The sequence below is a fragment of the Acipenser ruthenus genome, chromosome 4 (genome assembly GCF_902713425.1).
Source record: "Acipenser ruthenus chromosome 4, fAciRut3.2 maternal haplotype, whole genome shotgun sequence".
NCBI classification, from domain to species: domain Eukaryota; kingdom Metazoa; phylum Chordata; class Actinopteri; order Acipenseriformes; family Acipenseridae; genus Acipenser; species Acipenser ruthenus.
This window is the reverse complement of record NC_081192.1, coordinates 15,894,335-15,908,604: the sequence shown is the minus strand read 5'-3', so window position 1 is coordinate 15,908,604 and position 14,270 is coordinate 15,894,335. Positions and strand designations below refer to the sequence as shown.

Below are 14,270 nucleotides of genomic sequence, written 5' to 3'. Positions count from 1 at the left end.
GGCATTTGCCCACCGCAGCAGGGCACTTCGCGAACTGCCCAGGCATTTTTGGCAACTGCCCGATTTTCAGTCCATTTATATATATATTAGCTCAAAGAGCCAGCTGCCCAGCGTTTCGATATGTTGTACATATCTTTCTCAAGGGAGCCTGTGTTTGAATCAAAACATTGGAGGTATTTATAGGTTTTTGACGGCATGACAACTACTTGTTATTGTTTACATTCAAATCCATGATTTATTCTTACATGATGTAATGGTGTTCTATATATTGTGACATCATTTTTACTTCTATCTTTGAATCTGTATTAATTCTAATTAACACTACTTTATATAAACTTTTTTTTTAAAATATTTTTATTATATCATGCAATGCTGGCTCTGAGGATCAGTCTAGATTTGGCCTCCCCAGCGCATCAGCATGCACAACTTTTGAATGAATTTTGTTAATTTATTTAAATGTTATATATTTATTGAAGTTAATTAGTTCATTCTTTTCTGTTGAGTCCTGCTGGCATAATCGTGTTCAGTCTATTTATCCATTTACTTTCTTTTATTCTTCTATATGTCGCATTGTCTAATTTGAGCTGTTCTAATACTACAAACTTGACATCATTTATGTCATGTCCCTGACTGGTGAAGTGCTGTACTATTGGTTCATTCATTTTTTTATTTCTAATTAATGAAAGGTGGTTCTGAATTCTTTTATATAAAGTAGTTCCAGTCTCTCCAACATATTTGATTTCATCACATTTTTCACAGGCTATTCCATAAACAACATTGCTATTTTTACAGTAGGTATTAGTTTTTAGTGGGTATGTGGTGTTCTTATGTTTAATTATATTTTTACTTTTGTCTATGTATTTACACACTTTACACCTACTAGTGCACATGTTCGTAGAACCTATTTTGTCAATTATTCTTTTATGTTTACTGTGAACTAAAATATCACCTAAATTAGCTTCTCTTTTGAATGCTACAACTGGGGCCTTAAGAAATACTTTTTTAAATTTTTCTGAATTATGTAGAATCCGCAAGTGTTTCCAAACTATTTTAGAAATATTGGGCAAAAGTTTAGAGTAAGTCATTATTAATGGGACTCTTTTGACCTTTTTATCTCTATTTTTATAATCTAATAGATCATCCACTTTTTTTAACTCCGTCTCTATAATTCTTTCTTTGTATCCTCTTTTTTTAAGATTTGTTTTTAATACATTTCTTTGTTTTTTATATATATATATATATATTCAAAAACAGAGATACAAATTACATATACTTTTAAATTAAATGGGTATGTGTATACAGGCCCCTACTCACAAACACTTAACTCGATTGGGCTGTGCACAATGTCACACTCTCGTTTGTTGAGGTCTTTACCAACAGCACTCGATTGGGCTGTGCACAATGTCACACTCTCTTTTGCTCTTCCAGTTCATGCACGCAAACTTCTGAAAAGAACTGTACAGTAATTCCCATTTAAAAATACAGTTCTTAGAGAACCAAATACAATGCTGTAATTGGATTAACTGTTCCAAAGTAAACAAAGAAAAAAATATATATATATATATATATATATATATATATATATATATATATATATATATATATATATATATATATATATATATTTTTTTTTTTTTATAGCTGAAAAAAAAAAAAAAAAGTCGATGTGTTCCCTACACACAACATGTGCACTGGTGCAGGCTGTGTAAACAAAGCCATCCTGTGTATCGATACTTTACTGACTTGGAAATTAAACATGGAAGACATACTGTACAGACACGGGAACAAAAAGATTGTTTGTTTAAATATGGTTTGATACTGACGATTCAAGTTAGCAATTTCTTTCCTATGTTAAATAGGAGAGCATTGCTATAGGCTAAGAAGGGATGTTCATGAAGTGACCTGGTTAATGTTCAGGGAAATACTGCATTCTCTTTAACACACAACGCACACAAGTTAATACATTGAAAGTCTGATCAATTATCTTATCTGTCAGTAGAAACCTGTCATAACATATTTGTCATACATAATATCACAATAGTCAAGAAACATGTATTATTTATATGCTACAGTATATTCAAACTAGGCATGTTTAATTCACAAAAGGGCTGTAACGTACATGCTATACAATACATATTTCACAGAAAGACTGCACAGGCATGTTGCAGAGTCCTAAAGACTGCACAGGCATGTTGCAGAGTCCTAAAGACTGCACAGGCGTGTTGCAGAGTCCTAAAGTTCTAGTGTACAGTTTTATCCTCAAACGTCACCCCCTTTAAAACCTGCATGCCTCTATGCTATTCTGTAGTATATACAACATCGTCAAGCTCTAAAATCCAAATGGTCTTTTTGATATAAAATTTTACCAGAAACACATTTTGAAGATGTTATTATCAACACAAGCTATATTAAAGTCATAGTGGGCACTAGACAGGATGTCGTTGTGTTTTTTTTTTCATTAAATTATACTGTATATCGGTGTAGGAGCAGATGACATTGGGCACTCGTTTTGAAAGCAGATCTTTCACAGGAAGAACAACACATCTCATATTGCCAGATTGGAAACTAGATCCTGCAGTCAGACCTTTCTGAGTCTGGTCTGGTCTTTTAGAAGGGTGATTGTATTCCAGGTTGAGGAAACATGACCTGCGAGAGGTTGTTACATTAATGATATAGTGTACAGTACCTCTGCCGTGATGAGATCAGGCAGGACCCAGCACACAGGCTTCTTTTATGTTTTTAAATTATGTTCTCAAGGAGCAATAATAGCAATAAGAATAACCATATTTTAATAAATAATGTACACCCACCTAGACATGTCAAGGCTGTAATTGTAGAAGTGACGATCAATGTCAGCAGACTCACTGACTTGTGCAGTATGGACAGTTTTGGTGTGTTTTATTGATGATACTACTTTACGACATGAGAGTTTGTGTTTTGGACCTCTTTTGAATTTCTCCCTGGCATTCCAAAGATAATCTAGAGGCCATCATGTTAAATGTGGGGTTTCCTTTGATGGCAGTTTTTTTTTTTTTATTGATGCATGTGTATCTGTAACTGTTTAGATACACTAAAAATGAACTAGAGCTTCTATCCGCTATCACACTATGCTTAGTTCAATTTTTAGACTGCTCGGGTTCAGGTTTGCAAGACTACTGTTCTATTGTTTTTAAGGCTAGTTTGCTTCTCAATTGGCTTCAACAAAAACAACTACAAAAAAAGGATGTAAAGGAAGGTTTTTGAGAACGTTTTTCCGATAATACGTCTATTTACGTTTATTTCAAAGGTGCAGAGCTTGAGACTGGAGCAGGAACAAGAGAAGAGTAAGATTCTTTCCGAGGCTCTGCAGACTCTCGCCACGGAGCACCACGAGCTCGAGCAGTCCGTTGTGAAAGGATCTCCACCTCAAAGCGTGCTTAGTGAAGATGAGTTTTATGACGCTGTTTCTAGTGAGTCAGGGTCCTACTCTTCTTTGTATTCGCTGTATTATTATTGACCCCCCCCCCCTTCTATTAAAGATCCTTGTTTCCTTGCTTGTATAAAAAGCTGATGTATGAAATGTTCCCGCTGATTCCTGGTGCTGAGTTACTAGATGTGTTGCAGTCCAAACTCACTCTTAATAAGCTAGCTGCAGTCAAACCATGTGACTTGCAGCAAAGGTATGCAAACCAATCACAAGAAATAATTTAGATAGATAGATAAAAAGTTGTGTGTATTGATATTTTTATATTTCTTCTTCACAAAGTTTTGATAAATAAAATATAAACATTGCCAGAGGGTCACTGCAATGAATGAGCAAAGTGGCTCAGCTCTGCAAGGGCACAGCCGCTTCTTGCTGCAGCCAGTGGAATGTGATCTTATTCAGTGATGGGACGTTTATTTTAAATTCATGCTATCGTATTCATTTCTAGATTCTGAAGTGAAATTGCTCGCTGAACAGCATGACGGTTTAGTAGTGAGTTGTTATATTAGTTGTAGAATTCCACATTGAATTGAAAGCAGTTATTCTCATTGCACAATTCAGAGGATCATTTTCGCTTTAGTAAACAATATCATGCTACTACAAAGTAATCCATTGCACCTTAAGGTAGAGTATAAACCCTGTCTCTGGGGTAAAAAAAAGTTTGACATTGGATTGAACAAGGAGAATCTGTGCTTGCTGTAGTGATGCACTGGACATAGAGCTAACAAAATAATATCATTAAATCTTACCTAATATGTATTATCATCATATCTAAAATATCATCATTTTTAGGTCTCATGATTCCTATAGTAGATGTTTTGTGTTTGATATTTTTGTCAAAGCTATAAATGAAGGAAATGCAGTGATTGTTCATTGCAGATAATTCAGTACTGCGCTGTGTCACATCCTGTCATTCTCCTTCAAAGTTCACACAAAGAAACACAGCGAATTAAAAACGCCTAAATCTTAGGAAAGCAGCCATTGGTTTCTGAGAATGAGAGCCAATTCGTGAGGCTTTTGGGAGTTCTTGTAAAACTCCCATAAGACACTCCTCAGTAACTTACATGACTCGTGTGTTTCCAATGTCCCTGCATTCCTTAATGTGACTTCTTTATAAGACTTAAGTATGTTTAAAAATGCTCTGCTTTTTTTGTTCCTTAATTCCTACAAAAAAAGCATTTAAATAATCAAACGTTCACAATATTGTGTGTGTGTGTCTTTCATAAATAAAAATGCGAGCCTTACAAAGTGATGGTGATACATATTGGGGGAAAAAAATTACTGGAATTATTTTGTTTAACCAGAAGCTAAAGTTGTAGTGATTGCCCACTGTATTTAATACTGCATCTGTTATTAAAAATGAAAACTCAGGACCCCCCAACATTAGTATGTCCCGCTTTGTTTTGGTCTTGCTTCCCATTAATGAATCATTTATCTGACTTTTTGTGTAAAAGCTCAGAGGCTGGGCAAACATTGTTCAAGGAAGTTACCAGGTGCAGGCTGCAAACAGAACAATATGCCCTGATCAGGTTTCTCAGTCCGCCTCAGAGTGGAAGGTTTCAGTTGTTGACAGGAGCTCTGGCAGCGGGCTGAGGTGCTTCGTTAACATGTTTCCTGTTGCTTTTCCAATGCAGACTCTGATTCGGAACACTCTTTGAGTGGATTTGAAACCGTTACAAGCCATTCCTTTGACGAAGAACCCGTCAGCTACAGCAGCGGCCTCAGCAGCCAAACCAGAATGGCAAATAACCATGGCAACGAGCAGCCCCAGTCCAACGGAATCAAGAAACACAGGTGAGGAGGCAGCGAGTTAAAATGTAAGGCGCAGAAACCAATGTGCTTTCTGCTCCAAGTTAGATGAGTCATACCTCTATTTTCTAGTGGATGTCATCTGTCGACGCACATTAAATATAAATACAGCTGCATTTGTAAAGAAAAGCTTCTGTCAAGAACACCACACCATGAACACAATAGCTACCTGATATGAAAAGACATCTGCAAGGTCAAACATATTTTAAGTGCTTCTTTGTTTCATTTTATTGAATACTTTCTGAAAGACATTTGAAAGTAAGGGATGAATTGTTTTCTGCATGTTTCTGTCCTTGCTGTATTTATAAAAGAACATAGCTAAGTATCAGCTGGAGTTTAAAAAGGGGAACATTCTTCCTTAACAAATTTATCTGAAGGAAAAAAGGATTTTGTACAGATTGATCTGAATCGGAGGAAATACTCTTCAGTTACATAGCCTAAATGTTAATGACATGTAATGAATAACTCTCTTTTCTCTCATGTTTCTGTACTTCAGTCCATATCAGATATTTGTTTTCTCCAGGTATTTGTTAGTATAACAATATTCAGTTGTTTTTTGTATATTTTGTCATATTTTGATTTTTCCATAGTTTTTATTTTTATTTTTTAAGCTACGATAAACTAAGAGAATGTAATACGGTATACGAAAGTATCTTTTGTGAGCAGGTGCTCTATAAATAATTGAGAGTAATGGCATGCATGCGCTTCAGCAAAGAAGGGTCTGTGAAAGCAACTCTATGTAGGGCACATTAATCATTAATAGGGTTACAATGTAATACAATCATTCTTGTAATCCTGAAGTATCCTGTGCTGAGTGATTGCTAGTGTGTATTGAATGGAAAGAATCAGAATGTATGATGCTGGATATGAATTTTAATTAAAACAAACAAAAAAAAGGCTCGGCTGTTTTTATTTCTGGAATATCTTGCACCTAGACAGCCAGCCATTTCTGAATAATCCAATAGCTACTCTGAGTGTGAAACCAGCCTTGACTGTCTCGCTGTAAAGGACACTTAGTAATTTGCTGTTCTGCAGCTCAAAGCAGCAATAAATGAATAAATGCTATTATCAGCATTTGACAGGTGTGTGGCAAAAGAAAAGAAAATGCTCCATGTTTGGAATATTTCTAGGTGGCCCTTTAGCATGTATGGTGATTTAAATAATCATATTCTGTTTACATATGCATGTGCTAACTCGTTCTGCAGAATGTTTATTTATGTACATTGTATAAGCTACGGTAATACATGCCTACAGTACATCATTTGGATGAGGTTGATATTTTGCTCACTGCTAGAGGGCACCGTAGCTTAAGCAACTCACAATTTTGAGAGACTCAAAGTAAGTATTTTCCGTGTGCACAGTAGGCTGTGTCTGTGTCAATTTATGAAATGACCTTTTGGATTAATTATTAGGTAATTTAGTTTAGCGATTTCAGACCTTGACTGAAAAAATGAAAATGTTTAGCTGTATCTTGAGAAATGCTGATACAGTTGTTGATGAAACTTGGTCAAATTCCTTAGTATAAGTTCTCAAGGGTATCAGAATCTAGGTCAGTGACATACTTGGACATTTGTACAAGCAGCTATTCCACAAGCAGTGGATTTAGGTCACGGTGACCTTCTGTTGCACATTTACTGACCTCTGAGATGTCTACAGCCGCTGTAAGTAGTACAGAGAGAAGTACTGTGGGACAAACTGAACCGGTTTCTTCATCAAGCTCTTCCGAAGGTCACACTGCTTCTGTTGTACAAGTACTAGGCAACTTTCCCGGAGCATTTTTAATAACTGCTCAATATCTGGAAATATTCAAATCAATTACAAAGGAAAAGACTTTTATTATTATTATTATTATTATTATTATTATTATTATTATTATTATTATTGCACATTTTTTTCCCCAATCTTTATCCTCCGTTTATTTTCACTGAAGCATTTTTAGTAACCGCACTAATAATAATAATAATAATAATAATAATAATAATAATAATAATCTTTTTTTTCACAATCTTTTGTTTTCTGTTTTAAAAACGCTGTTTTGTACACATTTTATAGAGAAGATAGTTGTTATGGAGGACTCTATTTATAGAACCTTCATTATAGAGCGCTTATGTCGCAGGATACATGAAAAAAAAAAGGAAAACCTAAAAATTGTTAATCAATACAAATTATAGTTAATTGTGCTGTAACATTGAAGTATATAAGCAATGAGACCCTCCACATTACCAGGCATTATACGACCGTTTGGTTGTAATATATATTAATAAATATGGACTGGAGAGGAGGGCTATAGTGGAAAATTATTGATCCGAGGGAAGACTATCATTACCGACAGGGCTATAATGCCCGAAGCCACGGGTAGTCTTCCTGAGAGGAATTAAATTTTCCACTATTAGCGGAGTCTGCAGTACATATTTAATATATGAGTTAGTCAAAATAATGAGGGCAAGGTCGGACAGTAAATATGACTAAATACTGTAAAGCCATAAATATTTGCGACAGAGTCCTGTGCGGGTCAGAATTTCCGAATTTTACAACCCACTTCCCACCCGGACCCGCAAGTGTTTGTCCTTTATACTGCCTGCATCGACTGACTTTTTCACACTCTCACATTCACACACAGATATCTCTACCATTCTCCACAGATTGAATTTATACAATAGGCTATACAGCATGGTAGCTCGCTCTAGTGGTCTGCATATATTTTAGCATTGTAGCATATTAACTATCTCTACTATAAAATACCTGTCTATTCCTTTCATGCCACCAGTTGAAAGGGAGCTACACCTGTGCTTTTACAGAGATGATGTACCAGTTCCCTTTCAATTCGAAGACGACCACCAACATTGTTATAGGATATGCCTGCCTATTGGGTAGGTATTACGGAGCTCTTTATATCAGAGCTGCCGATAGCCCCTTCTTGGGATGATGCACTCGGTCCCGCCCACCAAGGGATTAAAACTGTAATCCTGAGGAAGCCAATTCTCTTTTTGCTTCTCAAGACGGTACAGTACTGTATGGCTGAGCGTGTTGCATAGCTGCCCCTGGTGCTTCGGTACCTCAGTGCATACGTAGCCCTTGGTACTTCGGTACCTCGGTGCACATGGTGCTCATTGCATGTGGTGCTAGGCGCACACGGTACCCAGTGCTAATAGCATCCAGTGCATGCATTGTTCGCAGTGCTCGGTGCATGGACACACGGTGCTGCACGGTGCTCAGTGCACACGGTGCTTAGTGCACGTGGTGCTCGGTGCGCACGGTGCTTAGTGCACATGGTGCACACAGTACATGGTGCGATCAGTGCCTGATCACACGGTGCTCGGTGCACTCTGTAGACACAGTCGGTGCAAACACTCCACCATAATGACGAGCAAGGCTGAGTTTCATGCCTGCACGTCCTGCAGGGCCAAAATCCCTCAGGAGGACAGGCATACCTGAGGTTTTAACCAATCACAGGCCAGAATTTCCAAGCACTGACTATAATATAGGTTTTATTTATTTATTTTTTTAATTATGTCTCAAGCCTAAAATTCTAGGTGATGCAAAACATTTAGCCATAGCTGCACAATATGTTGTGTAAATATATAAATATATTAGTATATTATGTTAGATTTCTGGCCTACAGTTTTTTGTGGAGTTGTCTTTCCTAGACTTGTATACAGATCTGCAGTGTCGTTTAAAAAGAAGGCTTCCTTAATACATCCCATGAACACTCGTTTTCACACTTGCATTAACACAGGAATACACACACTCTGGTTAGATTGTAGCCACACTCCACTTTTCTCCACCATGCCACCCATCACCAATGCAGACCTCAATAGGTGAAGTACCATAGCTTTAAGTCCCGAGCTACTACAACTAGCAGTATATGACTGTTATTTGTATATATGACTAGTTTACAGAAAACAATCCATCTGGGATTGTATTTATTTTTTCACAGTGAAGCCCAGCATCTGCAGGGTTAACTGCAAACATAAGCCATCGAAAATATGCCTTCACAAAACATTAGTCTCTTGAATATTGTTTAGTTCAGATGTTTTGATTGTACTGTATGCTCGATTTAAGGGGTGAACATCTATTTTACTTCTAGTAGTCAGTAAACAGCCGTGCTCTGGCTGCTTGGGTAACATCAGCTGATATTTACTTTAAAACACGGATAAAGGCTGAATCAACATGTAACACCTACCGCAGATGAAACAACCCTCTTTACAACCCGTAATTTCCAAGTCAACAATACAGTTATAGTAAACCTCCCCACTAATCGTTTGATTTTTATATGTAGTGTGATGATTTCCTCCCCTTTATTAGCGCAGAGTGAAAGCTCTGTAACCCCATATACAGCCCCATCTCTCCTCAGTGCTTAGACTAGAAGCAGTTGAGAGTGGCATGTATGCAGACCGCATAGGGACTTAGGAACCAATCAGTACTAAGTCCTTATGCCAGCTTACCTGTATGTATGCAGGAAGTTAGCAACTATTTGGGGAACCAAGTTATCTTTAACCTGTGACTTGTCTTATGCTAGGAATCATAATAAAGCCAGTAAGTGTGTCGCCTGTCAAACTGCAGGTGTCTTCCTTGTCCTCGGATTGATCCTGCACCTGACTCCCCGCTGATGGGCCCAGAGCACCATAATCACAATATCAAGATACAATAATTATCAATTGCTGAAAAAGAAAAAAAAAACTATAATTCAGCATAAACACATTCATGTCTTGGATCACAGACAAATGAAAGATTATGGACTTTGTCACAAAACCAGTACCTGGCAAGCATTGTGCTATAGGGGCCGAGATTATATCATTTTTTGTATAGGAGAACAACATACTAATTTTGTGGATTTGTGTTCTAATAGTGCCTCCCTGAGACAAGACCAGATAGGATCTCATTCTCAACATTGTAAATTGTATTTATTAAAATAAAAAATAAAACACACATTTTCTGAATGACAGTGCCTCCCAGATGTCTCATATCTGGACATGTACTGTACAGTCAGTATGTTAGGAAAGGAGGCAGAAATGCAGGTGGGGTTAACACTGATTACTTTTGATTTTGCTTGTGTGTATTCTTATCAACCAGGCAGGTGCTCGCTTCTATTTTGGAGTGTCCATATATTCAGATTTAATGTGCCACCTCAGATACTTTGTGTCATTGAGCATTCAGTATTATTTATTTTAATGTATTATTCAGTATGGTACTGCATTTTAACTTTGTCATAATTCTCTTTCACAAATAATGGCGCAAATTGCATTTTAACATTTACTTTTAAAGGAAACAAAAATTGAAACTAATCAGTAATCCACATGGACTTTATTCAGTCCAGTGCAATTAAGCATTAAGACATGACAGGAGGTGTGATCAACATGAGATTTGTTTTCACTTTTTCTGCAAGCTAGTTATGCACTGTGTATATGAAACCAGTCATGATCAAAGGCCCTATGGGAAGAACTTAATGGGCTCCACTGTGGGTGATCTTAACCTAATGATCTGGCAGGGACATATACTTATGAATGAGAAACATTGCCTACTGATAGGGATAAGAAAAGACTGTATATATGGCCTTGCCAAACCATACATTGGTTAAAAATATGCTTACAACTGCACACCTTCCGTTGTTTTGGAAGGATTACAAAAGACTTGTTGGCATGTAAAATGTTTTCAAGATGATGAATCATTTTTTGAGTACCAAAGCATGCTTAAGAATTTTTAATTTGTTTTTATTTATTAGAACAAGATTACCAGCACCCATGTTTTCTAGGAATGATTTCAGTATCTGGAGTATCCTTAAAAAATGCATTGGAATGGTAAGTTATTGTGTCTAAAGTTTCTTCAGTGTCTACACCTGGAAATGATGCTGTAATAGAATAAGTTGATAAGTGCTTGGCTTTGCCTCTTACGATATACATCTTTATTAAGATGACAACAAATTGTGAATTAAGTTGTATTCTGTATTTGTACTCTTTCACCATAATTGAAAATGCTATGTGCTGTTCATACATTTGTCTGTGCAGAGAAGCTATATGTAATTCACTAAGACCCTGACAGCTACATGCCTATAGATTTGGTTATATTTAGAATGTGCAGTAATAATTATAATGATGTTTAATCCAGAGGATGGTACTGTAATTCAGTAACCGTAGAAACACCTGTTCTAATCCCAAACTAAGTTTAGCTGCACATAGAGGAGAGAAGTGTGTGTCATAATCAGATTTGTAGATTTGTCCCCTTGATCCCCAATTAAAACATGCTCTGAACAGCTCCATAGGCCAAGCTGTTCTACCAACTTACAGTGGGAATAATATGAAAAAAAAGGTATCATGACTGTACTGTATACTTCAAGAAACGTTTGCATTTTTAACATAATAAAAAAAAATGCTGTATCTTAAGGTATTTTGACAGTTACACAGACAGAGACTACAAAAAAGTGGATGTGAAATAGCAATATCATATTGTCAGAATGTCTTAACAAAGAGTGCACAGTATAGAGAATGGGAGCAAGCGACACCCTAGAGAGTTACATGACAGTGTTACCGCTGTTGTGTATTCCAATTTCACACCCCACTCTCCCTCTAGTGGTTTATCTTGTGTGAGTGCAAATGGTACTTTTTTTTCCTGCCTTGATATGTCATTACAGGCATGTAACATTTTCAAGTTGGGTATTACTGTATACTGAATACAGATTGGGGTGTGTATTATACTGAAAGGTGTGTGTCTGCACTACAAAAAAAAAAAAAAAAAATACTGTACCTTATGGGATTTTTTTAGCCATAGTAATACAAAACACAACTGTTGCATGTATTATACCCAATTTTGCAACATAGTCTGATTAAACAATTGTAGATGGGTACGTGCAAGGGACTGTGCCTTTATTTGTTATTGTACCATTAGGCTTGTAGTTAACACTGTCATAATTCCAACTCAAATACTGCATGTTTAAGGAATCTTGATAAAGCTAAAGTATTGGTTTTGCCATTTGGAACAAAAGCTTCCTTTTGGATTATTTGCTAATGCCAGTGTGATATTGTGCTGGCAGGAGCTCTCCAAGATCACCATGCCCGTGATCTTCAATGAACCTCTCAGCTTCCTGCAGCGCCTCACAGAGTACATGGAGCACACATACCTCATCCACCAAGCGAACACTTCCTCAAACTCCATTGAGAGAATGCAGGTATGAAGCTGACACCCTGGGATCCTTCAAGAAGCTGCTTGATGAAATTCTGGGATCAGTAAGCTACTAACAACCAAACGAGCAAGATGGGCTGAATGGCCTCCTCTCGTTTGTAAACTTTCCTATGTTCTTCTGTTCTTATGAAGGAATGTTGGCTGCTAAGTGGGTAGCACCCACCTCGACTGAGAATCACAAAACCACAATGACAGAACCCTGTTATAGGATTAACTACGGCAGTGTACGATGACACTACTGCATGGTGTGCACAGGCTTTGTAAAATAAGCTGACCATTTTGAATGTGATTCTGTCCAAGGTCCCATCTACTCCTACATGTGGATATGACATAATTATTTGATTAGGTATTCAAATTTAAAGCGTGATTCCAAATTAACAAAACTGCTTTTAAAGCTTTTTTTAAGGCTATTCAGAACGAACACAAAGCCACAATGTGTCAACAGTAAATAAAACTGGTAAGCTATTTGACAGCGATCAGTTGTCTGGGCACCCCATTGAAACAGGATAATATGGTTTAATATAAATATACATGGGGGGCGGTGTAGAGGTTATTGGCTGGAATCCTTTTATACCACAAATGATTCCAGGTAGTATCCGATTTCTGCTACATGATTTTCACAAAGGGCTGCAGTAACTAGGCAGTGGGCACAAAGTCTGGCGTCTTGTGGCGCATCAGGGGTTAACAGCTGGTAAGAATCATTTTCAGGCAGTGTTACTGGATCGGTCAGTTCCATGATCATCTCAGAGATTAGTGCTTCAAAATAAAAAGAAAACCTAGTATTCTGTTGGTGCTTAATTTTAATCGTAACAGTAGTTTGAAATTGATTTTATTATGCTATAAATTGAAACAGTATTTTAAAGATTTTTTTATTTTATTTTAGAGATCAGTCTCTTTGGTTTGATTGTGACAACAAAACCATGCATTAGTGTTAAATTTGTAAAATCTACAATGTATTTCATGTCATCTAGAGAGGTAGCAATAACAATGCAAATGTGATATTTGGATATTGCTGTTTTTGTACAGTGTGTTGCAGCCTTTGCTGTTTCTGCTGTTGCCTCACAGTGGGAACGGACGGGTAAACCATTCAACCCGCTTCTGGGTGAAACTTACGAGCTTGTCAGGTGAGGGTCAGTCTTCTTTGATAAAGCTTTAAAACATTTTCATTTTGAGTGTATTCAAAACACTAAACTCGAAAGGCATTTGCCTGTGATACATTCAATGTATGAGCTTTATTCTTCTTTTTGATTTGCAACGTAAGGAGAATTATATTCAATACATTTATTTTGCGAATTTGTTGCATTTTTTCAGAGAGGATTTGGGATTTAGGATCATATCTGAACAGGTCAGCCATCATCCACCCATTAGTGCTTTCCATGCTGAAGGACTTCAGAAGGACTTTGTTTTCCACGGATCCATTTATCCCAAGCTCAAATTTTGGGGAAAAAGTGTGGAAGCAGAACCCAAAGGAGTTATAACACTAGAACTTTCCAAGTAAGCTGGCAATCATACATGGGGAGGGGAGGGGGTAGGTTTGTCATTTAAAATCTACACATTAACTACCAATACTGAGACTGCATATTCTGGCACTGTGATTTAATACAAGTTTGCCATGACCTAACCTATTAAAACCATATGTGTTTATTGCAGACACAATGAGTCCTATACTTGGACAAATCCCACATGCTGTGTGCACAACATAATTGTTGGAAAATTGTGGATTGAGCAATATGGAAATATGGAGATAATCAACCACAAGTAGGTAGACCTCTTTTCAAATGTCCTTGAACCTTTTCAGTGACACGAGAAAATAACACTACTA

At 36.9% G+C, this 14,270-nt stretch overlaps 1 protein-coding gene across 2 annotated transcripts in view; it reads left to right on the top strand.

Annotated features, from left to right (window-relative positions):
• Positions 1–14,270, top strand: part of osbpl1a (oxysterol binding protein-like 1A) — a 55,629-nt gene that overhangs the window by 30,208 nt on the left and 11,151 nt on the right. For both annotated transcript variants that reach the window (XM_059022082.1, XM_059022081.1), the window contains exons 16-22: positions 3,287–3,449; positions 5,098–5,257; positions 10,995–11,070; positions 12,300–12,434; positions 13,475–13,572; positions 13,760–13,942; positions 14,099–14,206. In XM_059022082.1, the coding sequence (XP_058878065.1) occupies positions 3,287–3,449; positions 5,098–5,257; positions 10,995–11,070; positions 12,300–12,434; positions 13,475–13,572; positions 13,760–13,942; positions 14,099–14,206 (923 nt within the window). The remainder of the gene's footprint in view (positions 1–3,286; positions 3,450–5,097; positions 5,258–10,994; positions 11,071–12,299; positions 12,435–13,474; positions 13,573–13,759; positions 13,943–14,098; positions 14,207–14,270) is intronic.